The following is a 14,948-nucleotide window of genomic DNA, read 5'->3' as shown; positions in this document are numbered from 1 at the left end:
TCCCGGCTGTCCCCCCCTGTCGGCGGCCCTGGTTCTGTAAGAGACTTCCCAAACCATAGCAGTCAATGCTAGGTTGAGTAATGAATGCTAAACTATTTTCATATATACAATATTTTTCCTGTGGTTTCTATAGTAATGTCTGCTGGCCATGTTAATCCATCCATAGAGCCTATCACAGGAATGGTAAGTGACGTGAAAAAACTGGAAAAGGAGTTGAACGGTCCAAAAATTGAAGAGAGTAGAGCCTGCAATTCCAAAAGGTATGTAATGTGTGGTTTTAATCGAGCAATGATAATTCCTGCTTTGAGGTTAAATCTAGCATTAATGGCACCTGTGGCTGAGAACTTTAAGGTTATAAAAGTTTTATTTTCTCCCACTTTTTCAATATTCTTTTCTCTATGAAAGTTCCTAAAGGGTAAATGTAAGAAGATCTTGTAAATGATTTGATGAAAAGAAGCATGCCCTTTCCCTCATTATCAGAGTGACTTTAACAGTGCAGGAGCAGTGCATTGTCTTATCATTAGTAAATGTCGCAGACTCACTCCGCCTATTGGACAGTGACTGCCTGGGTTCTCACATGACTCTCCGGTGTTTACACAGTGAGGACCTCTGGTATTCGGTGACACGTCTCCAAGGTTTGACGATGCAAACGCTGCTACAAATGATCCCTGCAACATTAAAAAAAAACAGCTTGCTCACAAATGTGCACACGGATATTGCCATATTGCCATTTCTAGTTCTGTTTCACTTTAGTCTTTGGGTTTTCAGGTTGAACGAATGGTATACGAAAAAATATTAGTTTTTTCGGGTTATCAAAACTGATTAGATACAATGATTGGCTGACCTTAAGGTTTATTCACTTTGTTGACTGTATGGTCTGTAAGACATTGCTTTGAAGTGCATTGTAGTTCAGTATGATTTAGGGGACATTCAATTGTTTTTTTTCCAATATTTATCATTGGTTAAACTTATATGGATAGGGGAAAATACCATATTTAAGGTTTAAAAAAAAAAAAAAAAAAAGAATTAACTCCATTCTTTATTGTTCCTGGTTTACGGCTTATATCAACACGTACTGTATAGTAAATTAAACATGTAAGGACAACACAAGATCTTGTATTTCCACTAAATCCAACATATCCAGATTTTTCAAATTAAATTGAGAGAAATTAGGTTAATGTTTGAATTCAATTGAGCTTTCCATTTGAATGAAGGCGATAGTGACAACTTCAATCATCTGGTATTTTAACATCAAGCACACACATTTATCTATCAAAACTGGACAGTGGGTTCTCCAGCCAGGCAGTAACTACTGTTTAGTGCTGAAGAATGGTCATATCATCTTGTATCTAGATACACTGCCCAGTAATAACCTTCAAGCAATTACTTCTTTGATTTCTCCTGGAAATAGTGTCCTGCTAGCCAACACATATTTTCCTCTACTTGGTAGATGGTAGAAGAATACTAACCTCCCCGGGCAAAAACCCTTTATTCTTTTCTTGTTCGAAAAGGTAAGATGCATAGCCCATGTTGTCGCTGCTTACAAGGTGGTTAGTGTTATTCATACTAACTGGGTGAACGGCAAACCAGCTGTAAATAATAAGGGAAGAGATTTAAATTATAGCATTTACCATCTCCTACGATTTAGTCACTCCATGTTTTACCATTGAAAGTAGGATGAAAGAGGAATTTAGGAAAGAAAAAAGGGCAAGTTATTTTCGGAAGTCAAAAAATCAATAAGCTGCCATATGCTCAAGGAAAAGGCATTCATAATGTCCTGCACGGACTAATGTAAATATACCCAGGGTGACCAGATTTCCTGGTTTAGCCGGGACAGTCCCGGTTTTTTTAATGTCTGTCTCGGCTGCCCGACATTCTTTAAAATGTCCCGTTTTTTTATGACTGTCCCGGTTTTGACCATCAGAGCAGGGGAGGCAGCAGAGAGCAGAGAATGCAGGGAGGAGAGCGGAGGCCGGGCCTGAGCTGCAGAGGGTGGGGGCGGGTTAGCTGCAAAGGGTGGGGGCGGGGATAGGTTCAGCGGAGGCCCAGCAGTGAGACCTGGAAGTGAGGTGTCTGCTGTCAGGGCTCAAGATGGCTTCCCACCCATGCTGCAAGGTGTAAGAGGGGGCACACACACCTGAGGCAGCCATGTTGCTGGTTGCATGTAGGTCAAACCGAGATAGAGACAGAGACACACAGAAAGACAGAGACACACACAGAGAGACAGAGGCACACACAGACACAGAGACTGTGAGTGTGTGGGTATGTTCTTTTCGAGCTGCTTCTAAATTAGAGGGTCACCTTATTTTTGGGGGTCACCCTATAATCAGGCAAATATGGTTGAAACAGAGTTGGGATATGTAAAAATACACTGTATCCAAACACCTACCTGGGCCCTATGAGGAAAGCAATGAGCTTACCTCCTATAAGGAACCCGGGGTCACTGGTGTTGTTTCTTCTCTTATGGTTGCAGCAAATGTGCTGGTTAATGTATCCTGACAGCGTGCCTCTGACTAGAAACATTGTTAACAGACTGAAGAAGTGATCAATAGAGCAGCAGGAAGCAAACAATTGCACAGGAACCTGACTTTTTTAGAGAAATATAAAAATTCAAGGAAAAAGCACCACTCAGGTGTGAAATATGTAGAAGGATTTTATGGACTTTTTTTAATAACTCAATAAAGTAATTATTATATTAAAAAAAAAACATCAGGTTCCCATGCAATTGTTTGCCTGCTGCTGCTGCTGCTGCTGCTGCTGCTATAATATATTCTGAAATCACTGGCATAGCACAAAGTAATGACATTAAAGATGGATTAATGATCATCAACCTGAAAACGGGTCCATCTCTTGTGTCTACAGAAGCTCATCTAGATAACTGGGAGTAAGCCAAGGCAAACTAGGGGGCTAAGGTCTGTGTGGTCCATTGTGGGTAAATGCACCCAATACGGCATTAACTGCCATTCTTTTGAACGGCAGTTAGCGCCACATTGGGCTTGTTACCAGCAACGAACCTTAGTGAATAACCCCCTAAGGTGAGAATAAAGGACTCATTTGTTTTGGATGAGAAAATTCCTGCATTGAAGCATCAATTTTTTTCATCTAATAAAATGTGAGCACTTTATATTCACTTTCTACTTGCTGTGCTTCTTCATTATCTATGATTAGCTTTTTTCTATGAGTATCTCTTGGTCTATTTGTCACCAAGTGTACTCCATTTTTACATTTAATTTTTTCCACTACGTAAATTGTTAGACTAGCTGGCGCCAAGGATTGGTTAAAAAATGTGTGAAATTAGGCTTTCACCGAGACCGGCAAAATTTGGGAGGGGGGTCAACAGAGGAGGAGGGCGGCAGTGCAGGCAGAATACGGTGGGGGCAGAGACCGTACCACAGGCCAACTCGGAAGTCAGTGAAAACCTCCGGTATCTGCCGCCAGTAAGGACCTCCTTCCCTCCACCGGTAAGGACTTTAAGGGTGCGGGGAAAGAATGAGGGGAAAGGGAAGGGAGAATAAAGAAAGGGGGAGAGAATAAAGGGAGAGGGGTTGAGGGGGGGAGTAAGAGAGAATGGGGAGAGGGGGCAGAGAGAGAACGGGGGGAGTGGGGAGAGAGATGGATACTGGGGGAAAAGGGGGGAGTGTGCAGGGGGAGAGGGGAGAACATGAGATTGCACAAAACATTGACCTGAAGAAACTGAAAACAAAATTCTAAAATGCATTTCTTCTAGTACATACTGCATCCTCTGACAAGTGAAAGTTAATGGGGGGTGGGGGGGCTGCAAGGCTGAACCGTCACCTACAGTAGGATGCCTAAATACCCTCGCACCGTCCCTACTCATGCCTGATGCCATAAAATACTGTATATGTTCCAATCAAATAGTTTGTCTTGCAAAAAATAGCAGCCTGGAGCCCCTTGGCACCTGACCGCAGGGGCTAGGCTCCCCTCTCTTGCCTCTCCCTCCCCAACACCTTTGTTGCCGGTCCACGTGCTCCTTCCCCTCTCTCTTCCAGCTTGGCAGGATTGCATGCTACTTCCCCTTCCCCAGTGTCACGGGGGGCAGAGCAAAGGGGATTCAAAGGAGCGCAGGGGAAGAAGGCAGCCTGCTCCCTGAAAACAAGTTCCCGCCCGTCCCTTTGTTTGTGTAATACCATGACAATCGTATAATATATTGTACATTATGTTGTATTTTCTTCCTTTTAAAAAATAAGTAAACAGGGGAAGGATGTTGATCCAGGGAGTAATCCGATTGCCAATTCGTGGAGTCAGGAAGGAATTAATTTCTCCCCTTATGAGATATCATTGGAGGTTAAATCACTGGGGTTTTTGTTTGCCTTCCTCTGGATCAAAATACTGTAGGTGAGGATAAAGTATCTGTCTAAATTTAGTATAGGTTGGACTTGTTTGACGTACGTCTTTTCAACCTCATCTACTATGTAACTATGTCTGCCATGTTTGAGGTGGGCATTCCATGACATGTGTTGCCTATGTCATGGCGGCTGTTGGGGGGGTTGCTGTGCGTTAACCTTGCCAGCGGGGGCTCTCTGGTGCAGATAACCCCTAAAGCCTTGTGGTGGCTGGGGTAGCGAGTCAGCAGGGCTCATTTGTGCACGATTCCCTGGGCCCAGTATCGCTTAACAGCCGGGCCATTGGCCTTTACCCGGGGGAGAGCACGCTGGCAGGGTTGGCACTTACCAGTGTTTGTGTCAATAAAGCCACGGCCTTTGTACCTGCAGACCTTTGTGTTTATTTATATGTGGGTTGGGGGAGGGAAGGGGAGCTTCCTCGCAGGCTCCAAGGTCATGTACTTTTAGATGTTCCAACAGAAGTCAGATGTACTGTACTTGAAATATTGGCATTGATGAAATACATTTCTAATCAATCGTGCCTATGAAATATGGTTAGTTAGAAACAAGCAAAGCACTACATCAATTTGCAGTTATATCAAGCAATCAGTTGCCTGACATCACAATGCAGAAGAGATTTTGTCCCTTAAGAACTTGAGCACGGACGGTATGCTGGGAAGGGTCCTTTTGAATTTGAAGCAGACCTCATTTCCAATCTGTAAGTATCAGCTAATTTATTAATGTGAATCATCTTTATTATAATTATTGACCCAGAAATAGTGTCAAAGAAAGGACACTAAGCACATTTCTTCTGTTCTAATCTGTTAAATGTATCCTTGTTAGTGTAGCTGGTTCATCCCTGACAACTAATCTGCACTTCTCTTGGCAGCAAGTCCTGGTATAAGAAGGCCTTGCCAGTAGTTATCATGGGGTTTTTCACTTCATCTTTGGTACTGAACTTGAGTGACAGCAGGGGGTGGTATGTCCTGTTGTAGCTGTGACAAAGGGGTGCCCGCCTTCTGGCTGTACATAAGGGCAGGACCACCCTAAAGTTAGAGGTTGTTCCTTCCCCCTGAGGAATGAAGGTCACACGACTTGGATCCTGAGATTGGGGCCTACCCATGTGCTCTTCCCTACGGGGAGGAGTGAGTGTGGACCAATACCTCTGCCTCCGCTAGGGAAGTGGGGAAGAGCTAGGATGGCTCCGGGTGCCCTTGGCCTGTAGAGGCAGTCCAGGGACCATCTCCAGTGATAGCTGCGAGTAAAGAGACTGTAACCGTCAGACGACTGCCGAGTAGCTGTGTATTACTGCAAAGACTGTAGTAATAAACCATTCCTGTTTGCAATATACCTCCTGGCTGGTGTGTGATCTAACTGGGGGGAGAGTACAAGTTCTACCGTGGGAGATCATCTCCATACATTCCTGGAGCCTACGGCAGATGGAGGCGCTGCACTGCTAAGTATTGTCTGTGGTGTGGACCCCAGAAGCCTGTTCCAGTGTCCCAAAGTCACAGCAGACGACTCAGGCCTCGTTACCAGCAGGTATGCACCACATACACCCTGTAATGGCCCCTATCTGCGATTGGGGGGGGGGGGGGAGAAACACTGTTACATTAGTATAAAATTAAGTCCCAATTACTGTATGTAATAGACCTGAGTCTTCAACTACTCTAAGCACAGTTCAGAAAAAATATACTACTTCAGTTGAGCAAAATCTCGAAGATGTACAGTACCATATAGAATCAATGTTAAGTGCAAACTGGAGGAACAGCTGCGGAAATAAACCACTTCCAAAATGTATCAAAGGAAAATAAATCATAGGGTTCACATATGATGTTTTATTGTTTGATACATCTGGCGGCTGTTGTTTGTGCCATTATTGCCCCAGTTTTGCAACTGGGAGACTTTACATATCAATATGACTTTACATATCAAAATGTACAAAGTACAGTATGTCAATTCATTCCCTGATCCTCTCCATTTGAACAACTAAATAAAGATATATGAAAAGAAGAATGTTTAGTATAGAGACAAAACAGACGTCCTAAATAATTGACTTTGTCAAGTCCAAATATGTGTCTTCAAAAATAAGATTGTATTTCAATGCACACACGGACCATGTGAGGGGTCGGTGGGGACCCCGTGGGGCTAGTCCTCAGGAAATAGGTATTTAGGCTGCTGTCTGCTTTACTTCTCTGTTTCTTCCGTCAGTTTTTGTGGGTTAGTCTTCCTGGACATGTATCTGGACCTCACTCCTACACTGCTCTTGGGACGGAGTTGGAGATATATATATATATATATGTATATATATATATATATATATCCATCTATATATACTTATTTTTTGCCGGTTAATAAATGTTTATATTTTTTTTCAATATTGATTTGTTTCTATATTTGTTTTCCCTATTTGAATGCTGGAACTTAGTATACCAATGCCCACCAGCCATATACTGTAGTAGGTATCTTAAATATGGAAGTCTGTATGGCATTAGAGCAGGAGAAATAGCGGATTAAGGGGGCTATGTACAAAAGCCTCCCAGCTGCCAAAGAAAGGTAAAACCAGTGTGAAACACAGACCCATATTCCTCAATGAAAAATATATCGTATTGAACGCCGCTGGAGTTTTTACTTTGATAAACCTGGTGAAATCCTTTTATACAGACTGTGCCCCAGTGTTGCAGCTAGGCGAGTTTAGCAAATAACCCCGTAAGTAGGTAAAGATGTCCTTATTTATTACCAGCCTTCACATTTCTATTTAAAGGGCAAGGTAAATACAGGATATGTTGTATTCATTTTTCCATCACATACAAGCCATGGTGATGAAAGACAAAAGGCTGAGAACACAATTGTGCCGTTTTAATTAAGCAGATTATACTGTTATTGCTGATATTATGTTATTGCTGTTATACCCCAGTGCCATGAATCCATGTTTACATGTGTTGTGTGATAAGATTTAGCTTGATTGCACGCAGACTCTTTACCTGATAACCCCTAAATCCTGATTATTCATATCCACCATCTTCAGTACAACCACATCTTTGTCTGTGTGGGACGCGTACCTGCAGGCAGAGGACAGTCACATAACCGCTTCATGCAAGTGTTTCAACAAGAAGAATCATTAACTGCGTAGTCTGCTTAACAAAACTACCATTAATATATATATATATATATATATATATATATATAGACCATACGATACCGGTTGCAACACGACATCAAGGGACAGCACGCAGGTAAGTAAATCAAAAATGTTCTATATTTGATAGAAGACACAAAAATATATATACATACACACACACACACACACACACACACACACACACACACACACACACACACACACACATTTCATATACAGGCAGTCCTCGGTTATCCGACACAATGTGTTACTCAAAATGGCGTTGGATAGCGAAACGTTGTAAAGTGAAACACGTTTTCCCGTAGGAACACAGTTTAAATGAAAAGTTCCGTTCCTGAAGGCATTTTTAATGCTAAAATACACCAAATATTTTACGCAGGCAATAAGATATGCAGCACACACATATATTATATAGTGTATATACTGTATTATATATATAATATAACATAATAAATAATATATTATATAGTATAATATAATATTATATAGTATAATATTATATATATATATATATATGCTCTTACAACGCTTTGCAACGTTGTTTATGTGAATGTGTATATATATACACACATACACAACGTTGCAAAGCGTCGTAAGAGCGTTGGATAAGCCATTTTGGCGTTGTAAAAATGAACATAGGTATGCATTGCATAGCGTTGGATAAGCCATTCGTTGTAAAGCGAAGCGTTGTAAAACGAGGACTGCCTGTAGTCAAGATTAAGTGGGTGTGGGCGTTTGAGCTTGCTGGGCTTGTGTGTTAATTAATTTCTGACTGGAATCAGTTGTATGGAGGTTGTGGCACCTCCCCCAGAGCTCACGTCACCTCCCCATTTTAATGGTGGATCTCATTTTGCTGCAGGTAAGGAATCTATTATGGTTCTTCCCCCTCATACAGGGGTATAGGGAACAGAATGCAGTGTAGTGTAGGACTTGCACTTATTATGGTTTACCTTGACGATTTGGTGTGCAAGCTTATGATGCTTTGGCCAAAATATCTAACTAAAAAAACATATTTTATTATTATTAGTACAGTATTAGCATTATTATTTACACTGAAGCATTATTTCTTGTAATTATTACCATGTATGTTTTGTCATTTGGATGTAGCACTGGGCACCCCCTGCCTAAATCTGCAGCTGCCATTCACATTCTGAACTTTGCTGGTACTGGACTGGAGCTCCTGTGTCTCCCACGTTTCCCGTGAGCAAGACAGGACTGACTGCAATTTACAACTGACTGTGGGAATCCTTGGCTACCTGTACCTAGAGGAACTTGGCGGACAGGCACCGGAGGGCTAAGGCTCCACTTCCGGGTCGCATGGTGTAGTGACACAGGAGAACGCTGAAGACCTCGTGGATATCGGGAGTACAGCGTTGTTGGCAAATGAGAGCCAATCTCATACATGCTTGAATTTTCAGCACTTTTGTGAGTGGGCATTCTGTTGATTTCATGTTCTTTTAAATTATATTTTATATCAATAATACACTAGGTGTGCGCCTGTTTGTTTTTATCTTTTCGCAGATATATTGTTAAGGATTGGGGATCCTTTCAAAACGGGCTGCAAGAATCCTGGTGTATTAACATTGGAACAGGACTTTGTTCTCTACATGCTTATATTTTTATTTTTTCACTGTCAAATATATATTTTTTATTGTTGATATGTTTTTTAATCTAGGTCTGTAATCATTGAGAGTAAAGTTATATATATATGCTTTCAGCAGCAGATTTCTACCACCCCACTAGATAATACCGATTAGCCTTTAGCAATACAATTCCTCATTATATATATAGTTACAATATCAGGTTATAGTATAGGCGCTACTTCATATGTTTTTTGTTCCAACTGAGTTTCAGGTTTCAGTTTTTACCCCAACACACATTGGTCAATAATGTTTATGCTAATTCTTCATCAACCTCATTTCTATTTATATATTTTGATAACATACATAATTTATATGTTAATATGTGACAATTAGCAATGGCTATTTTGCCATCACATTGTGATGTGGATATTCTAGCACTGTCACAAAACATTATTTCAAAACAAATTATTTCAAAACTGGAATAGATGACAATGTGTGTAGTACCATCCCATACATAATTACAGGCCACTGTAATATGAATAGCAGATAGGCAAATGGATATTCTGGACCTTTTAAAACAACTCACAAACCATAGACCTTATTTATTTAATTACTTGTGCAGATTTAAGTGTTCTTGTGTGCTACCTTTCAACGGCTCAACATCACAGTTCTTCCCATATTTAGTTGCTACTGTATGTCAGAATATAGAAATGTGTACTGGTGCTCAATCAATAAACCCCACTGGCTACTGGGGCTGTATATGTAGCAACGTAGCAGCCCGTGAATCTGTATATCTGTATTTATGACAATAACTGTGTGGTGGGGGGGAGGGGGGGAGCAGGGAATAACATTGGAGAAGCTTATCAGATCCTGAGTAGCGGGGGTGGGGGGAGAACTGACATTGGAGACGCTTATCAGATCCTGAGTAGGGGGGATATAGGGGGAGAACTGACATTGGAGACGCTTATCAGATCCTGAGTAGGGGGGATATAGGGGGAGAACTGATATTGGAGACGCTTATCAGATCCTGAGTAGGGGGGATATAGGGGGAGAACTGACATTGGAGACGCTTATCAGATCCTGAGTAGGGGGGATATAGGGGGAGAACTGACATTGGAGGCGCTTATCAGATCCTGAGTAGAGGAGGGGGGGGCGGGAGAACTGACATTGGAGAAGCTTATCAGATCCTGAGTAGGGGGGATATAGGGGGAGAACTGACATTGGAGGCGCTTATCAGATCCTGAGTAGAGGAGGGGGGGGCGGGAGAACTGACATTGGAGAAGCTTATCAGATCCTGAGTAGGGGGGTTGGGGGGAGAACTGACATTGGAGAAGCTTATCAGATCCTGAGTAGGGGGGTTGGGGGGAGAACTGACATTTGAGAAGCTTATCAGATCCTGAGTAGGGGGGTGGGGGAGAGAACTGACATTGGAGAAGCTTATCAGACCCTGAGTAGAGGAGGGGGCGGGAGAACTGAAATTGGAGAAGCTTATCAGATCCTGAGTAGGTGGGGGGGGGAGAGAACTGACATTGGAGACGCTTATCAGATCCTGAGTAGGAGGGGCGTAGGGGAGAACTGACATTGGAGACGCTTATCAGATCCTGAGTAGGGGGGATAGGGAGAGAACTGACATTGGAGAAGCTTATCAGATCCTGAGTAGGGGGGGTGGGGGGAGAACTGACATTGGAGAATCTTATGAGATCCTGAGTAGGGGGGATGGGGGGAGAACTGACATTGGAGAAGCTTATCAGATCCTGAGTAGGGGGGGTGGGAGAACTGACATTGGAGAAGCTTATCAGATCCTGAGTAGGGGGGGTGGGGGAGAGAACTGACATTGGAGAAGCTTATCAGATCCTGAGTAGAGGAGGGGGTGGGAGAACTGACATTGGAGAAGCTTATCAGATCCTGAGTAGGGGGGGGGAGAGAACTGACATTGGAGACGCTTATCAGATCCTGAGTAGGAGGGGCGTAGGGGAGAACTGACATTGGAGACGCTTATCAGATCCTGAGTAGGGGCGGTGGGGGAGAACTGACATTGGATAAGCTTATCAGATCCTGAGTAGAGGAGGGGGGACGGGAGAACTGACATTGGAGAAGCTTATCAGATCCTGAGTAGAGGAGGGGGTGGGAGAGAACTGACATTGGAGACGCTTATCAGATCCTAAGTAGGAGGGGCGTAGGGGAGAACTGACATTGGAGACGCTTATCAGATCCTGAGTAGGGGGGATAGGGAGAGAACTGACATTGGAGAAGCTTATCAGATCCTGAGTAGGGGGGGTGGGGGGAGAACTGACATTGGAGAAGCTTATCAGATCCTGAGTAGGGGGGGCGGGAGAACTGACATTTGAGAAGCTTATCAGATCCTGAGTAGGTGGGGGGGGAGAGAACTGACATTGGAGACGCTTATCAGATCCTGAGTAGGAGGGCCGTAGGGGAGAACTGACATTGGAGACGCTTATCAGATCCTGAGTAGGGGCGGTGGGGGAGAACTGACATTGGAGAAGCTTATCAGATCCTGAGTAGAGGAGGGGGTGGGAGAACTGACATTGGAGAAGCTTATCAGATCCTGAGTAGGTGGTGGGGGAGAGAACTGACATTGGAGACGCTTATCAGATCCTGAGTAGGAGGGGCGTAGGGGAGAACTGACATTGGAGACGCTTATCAGATCCTGAGTAGGGGCGGTGGGGGAGAACTGACATTGGAGAAGCTTATCAGATCCTGAGTAGAGGAGGGGGGACGGGAGAACTGACATTGGAGAAGCTTATCAGATCCTGAGTAGAGGAGGGAGTGGGAGAACTGACATTGGAGAAGCTTATCAGATCCTGAGTAGGTGGGGGGGGAGAGAACTGACATTGGAGACGCTTATCAGATCCTAAGTAGGAGGGGCGTAGGGGAGAGCTGACATTGGAGATGCTTATCAGATCCTGAGTAGGGGGGATAGGGAGAGAACTGACATTGGAGAAGCTTATCAGATCCTGAGTAGGGGGGGTGGGGGGAGAACTGACATTGGAGAAGCTTATGAGATCCTGAGTAGGGGGGATGGGGGGAGTACTGACATTGGAGAAGCTTATCAGATCCTGAGTAGGGGGGGCGGGAGAACTGACATTGGAGAAGCTTATCAGATCCTGAGTAGGGGGGTGGGGGAGAGAACTGACATTGGAGAAGCTTATCAGATCCTGAGTAGAGGAGGGGGCGGGAGAACTGACATTGGAGAAGCTTATCAGATCCTGAGTAGGGGGGGGGAGAGAACTGGCATTGGAGACGCTTATCAGATCCTGAGTAGGAGGGGCGTAGGGGAGAACTGACATTGGAGACGCTTATCAGATCCTGAGTAGGGGGGATGGGGAGAGAACTGACATTGGAGATGCTTATCAGATCCTGAGTAGGAGGGGCGTAGGGGAGAACTGACATTGGAGACGCTTATCAGATCCTGAGTAGGGGGGGTGGGGGAGAACTGACATTGGAGAAGCTTATCAGATCCTGAGTAGAGGAGGGGGGGGCGGGAGAACTGACATTGGAGAAGCTTATCAGATCCTGAGTAGGGGGGGTGGGGGAGAGAACTGACATTGGAGACGCTTATCAGATCCTGAGTAGGAGGGGCGAAGGGGAGAGAACTGACATTGGAGACGCTTATCAGATCCTGAGTAGGGGGGGTGGGGGGAGAACTGACATTGGAAAATCTTATCAGATCCTGAGTAGGGGGGTGGAGGGAGAACTGACATTGGAGAAGCTTATCAGATCCTGACTAGGGGGGGTGGGGGGAGAACTGATATTGGAGAACTTATCAGATCCTGAGTAGGAGGGGCGAGGGGAAGAACTGACATTGGAGAAGCTTATCAGATCCTGAGTAGGGGGATGGGGGGAGAACTGACATTGGAGGAGCTTATCAGATCCTGAGTTGTTTGGAGAAAGTTATCCTCATCTGAAGTTAAAATGGGGAGGTTCCTACTTTCAATCTTAGGTGGGGGTTGCCCCCACAATTTTCACAATTTCCCCCATGGACATTTAATATGGCTGCTGCTATTGGGGAAGGGAATATCGTGCACTGTTTTATAATTCCGGAGATAGGTGCAGCCACCTCATTTAGATCCTGGTTATTCCTATTTTATTGTTTTTACATACGTGAATGAGTCAAATATAATGTTTTGTTGCAATTTTATGCTTGCCACATTCAGGAAGTCCTATTTGTATTTGTACAGTTTCTTTTGTTTGTTTGTATATATATTCTGGCAGCCTTAAGGTTGGGGAACACATTTGTATATAGAGTGTGTAAGTGTGACATCCAATGAAGGATTTATGAAATGTATATGTCCTTGAAAAATAGTATTGTCTTTGGGGATTTAACATCGCTAGCACCAAAAACATCAATATTCCTTTAGCTCTCAGGGATGCAAACACTCAGAACTCAAAGGGTTAAAAACAACGTGTACAAATAACATGCACCTTTGTGGACTTGAATGGACTGTAATGTGTCTCCAAGCACTGGAAGGTGCCCTGTGTCAGAAGACTACTTAGTAAATATGGTTCCTAATGTTATCTCAGTCAGAACGCAGTTTGTGTTGGAATACTCCATTAAAGTTGTGGGAGGGGCTACAGTAGTTATCGCTCTTACAGCCTCACCTGAGCCGTTCTGACTCTGGATTGAGAAGATAGGAACTTGGACTTCTGTTCAGTTGACTGTTTTCAAGTGTGCCTTTATTCAGAAAGATCCGTCCTCGTTTCATATTTTGATGTGCTTTGACAATGCTCTAAAATAAAAATAAAATATTTATCAATTTACAAGAAGATCACAAACTGTCTATACAATTTTTCTGCTTTGGTTTCTTACTTTTTCATGCATAATTAAGTCACATTTTGACGTCATCTAAGGCAACTTAAAATGTTCTTGTTACCTTAGTCTGAAAGGTTTATTTCACTTTAACTTAAACTTTAACATTTCATTATAGAAGCACACACTATAGTATTCGTTGCAATGTATTGTGAGAAAGGGGAGCATTTCTTAGAAATTGTGTTATTTATATGTTCCAATGCAATGAACTGCACTCAGTATTTGATTAATAATAAATTATCCAGACTGAAGCCTTCCAAGGTATCCAGCATGGTGTCCAGTTACCCACTTTGGAAATACTACAGTTGTTGTTTTGTCTTCCATGGTCAAATTTGTCATTATGTCCTTTTGACAAAATAGGCAGCAGAGCTCCCAAAATAAAGGTAAAACCCTGACACGCTGCCTATTCTCGACAGTTTCTATGTTGGCAACCAGGGCCTCCTACAGGGGGTGGAGAGCCGGGACAAATATCCTGGCCCAAAGGCTGTAGGTCAGGCCCAACTTTTGTGTCCAGCTGCCGGTTGTGGTTGCCGCCGCCGGGCCCCTACTCTCGGAACACAAGAAACTCGGGCCCCTACTCTCCCCAGCTGCTCTGCCTGTGTCTCTTCCCATGCCAGGCCTCTCTCTCCTGCCGAAGCGAGCCAGAAGCCGGGCGCGCCCAGAAATCAGCCGAGCTTCTGGTGCGTACCCGCTGGAGAGAGAAAGAGGCAGGCCAAGCTTGGGAAGAGGCAGGCAGCAGCTGGGGAGAGCCAGGGCTTGGCGGCGGCGGTAGCGCCAACCAGAGGTAAGTGCTAATTGTATCTGTGAGAGGTGTAGGTAAGTGATAATTTTATCTGGGGGAAGTAAGTGGTAATTATATCTAGGGGGTAGTAGCAGCGTTTTTTTATCTGGGGGATGTAGTGGTGTTTGTATCTGGGGGTGGGGGGGATAATACAGTACTGACAACTTGTTCAAACTGAATAGGACTGCCAGGACCCCTGCTGTGTTAATCCGATGGGCCATTAGTCTTTCTGCAGAAATGTCACTGAAATTTTGCAGCATGTACCCAGCAT

General features: G+C 43.8%; 1 protein-coding gene across 1 annotated transcript in view; it reads right to left on the bottom strand.

Annotated features, from left to right (window-relative positions):
- ASAH2 (N-acylsphingosine amidohydrolase 2) overlaps window positions 1–14,948 on the bottom strand; it is a 103,284-nt gene that overhangs the window by 52,411 nt on the left and 35,925 nt on the right. The window contains exons 6-9 of the mRNA XM_075612922.1: window positions 13,689–13,816; window positions 7,328–7,405; window positions 1,470–1,590; window positions 543–668 (exon numbers count right to left, since the gene is read on the bottom strand). Coding sequence (XP_075469037.1) covers window positions 543–668; window positions 1,470–1,590; window positions 7,328–7,405; window positions 13,689–13,816 — 453 coding nt within the window. The remainder of the gene's footprint in view (window positions 1–542; window positions 669–1,469; window positions 1,591–7,327; window positions 7,406–13,688; window positions 13,817–14,948) is intronic.

Source organism: Ascaphus truei, chromosome 8 (assembly GCF_040206685.1).
Source record: "Ascaphus truei isolate aAscTru1 chromosome 8, aAscTru1.hap1, whole genome shotgun sequence".
Taxonomy (NCBI): Eukaryota; Metazoa; Chordata; class Amphibia; order Anura; family Ascaphidae; genus Ascaphus; species Ascaphus truei.
This window is presented reverse-complemented; position numbering and strand designations above follow the sequence as displayed.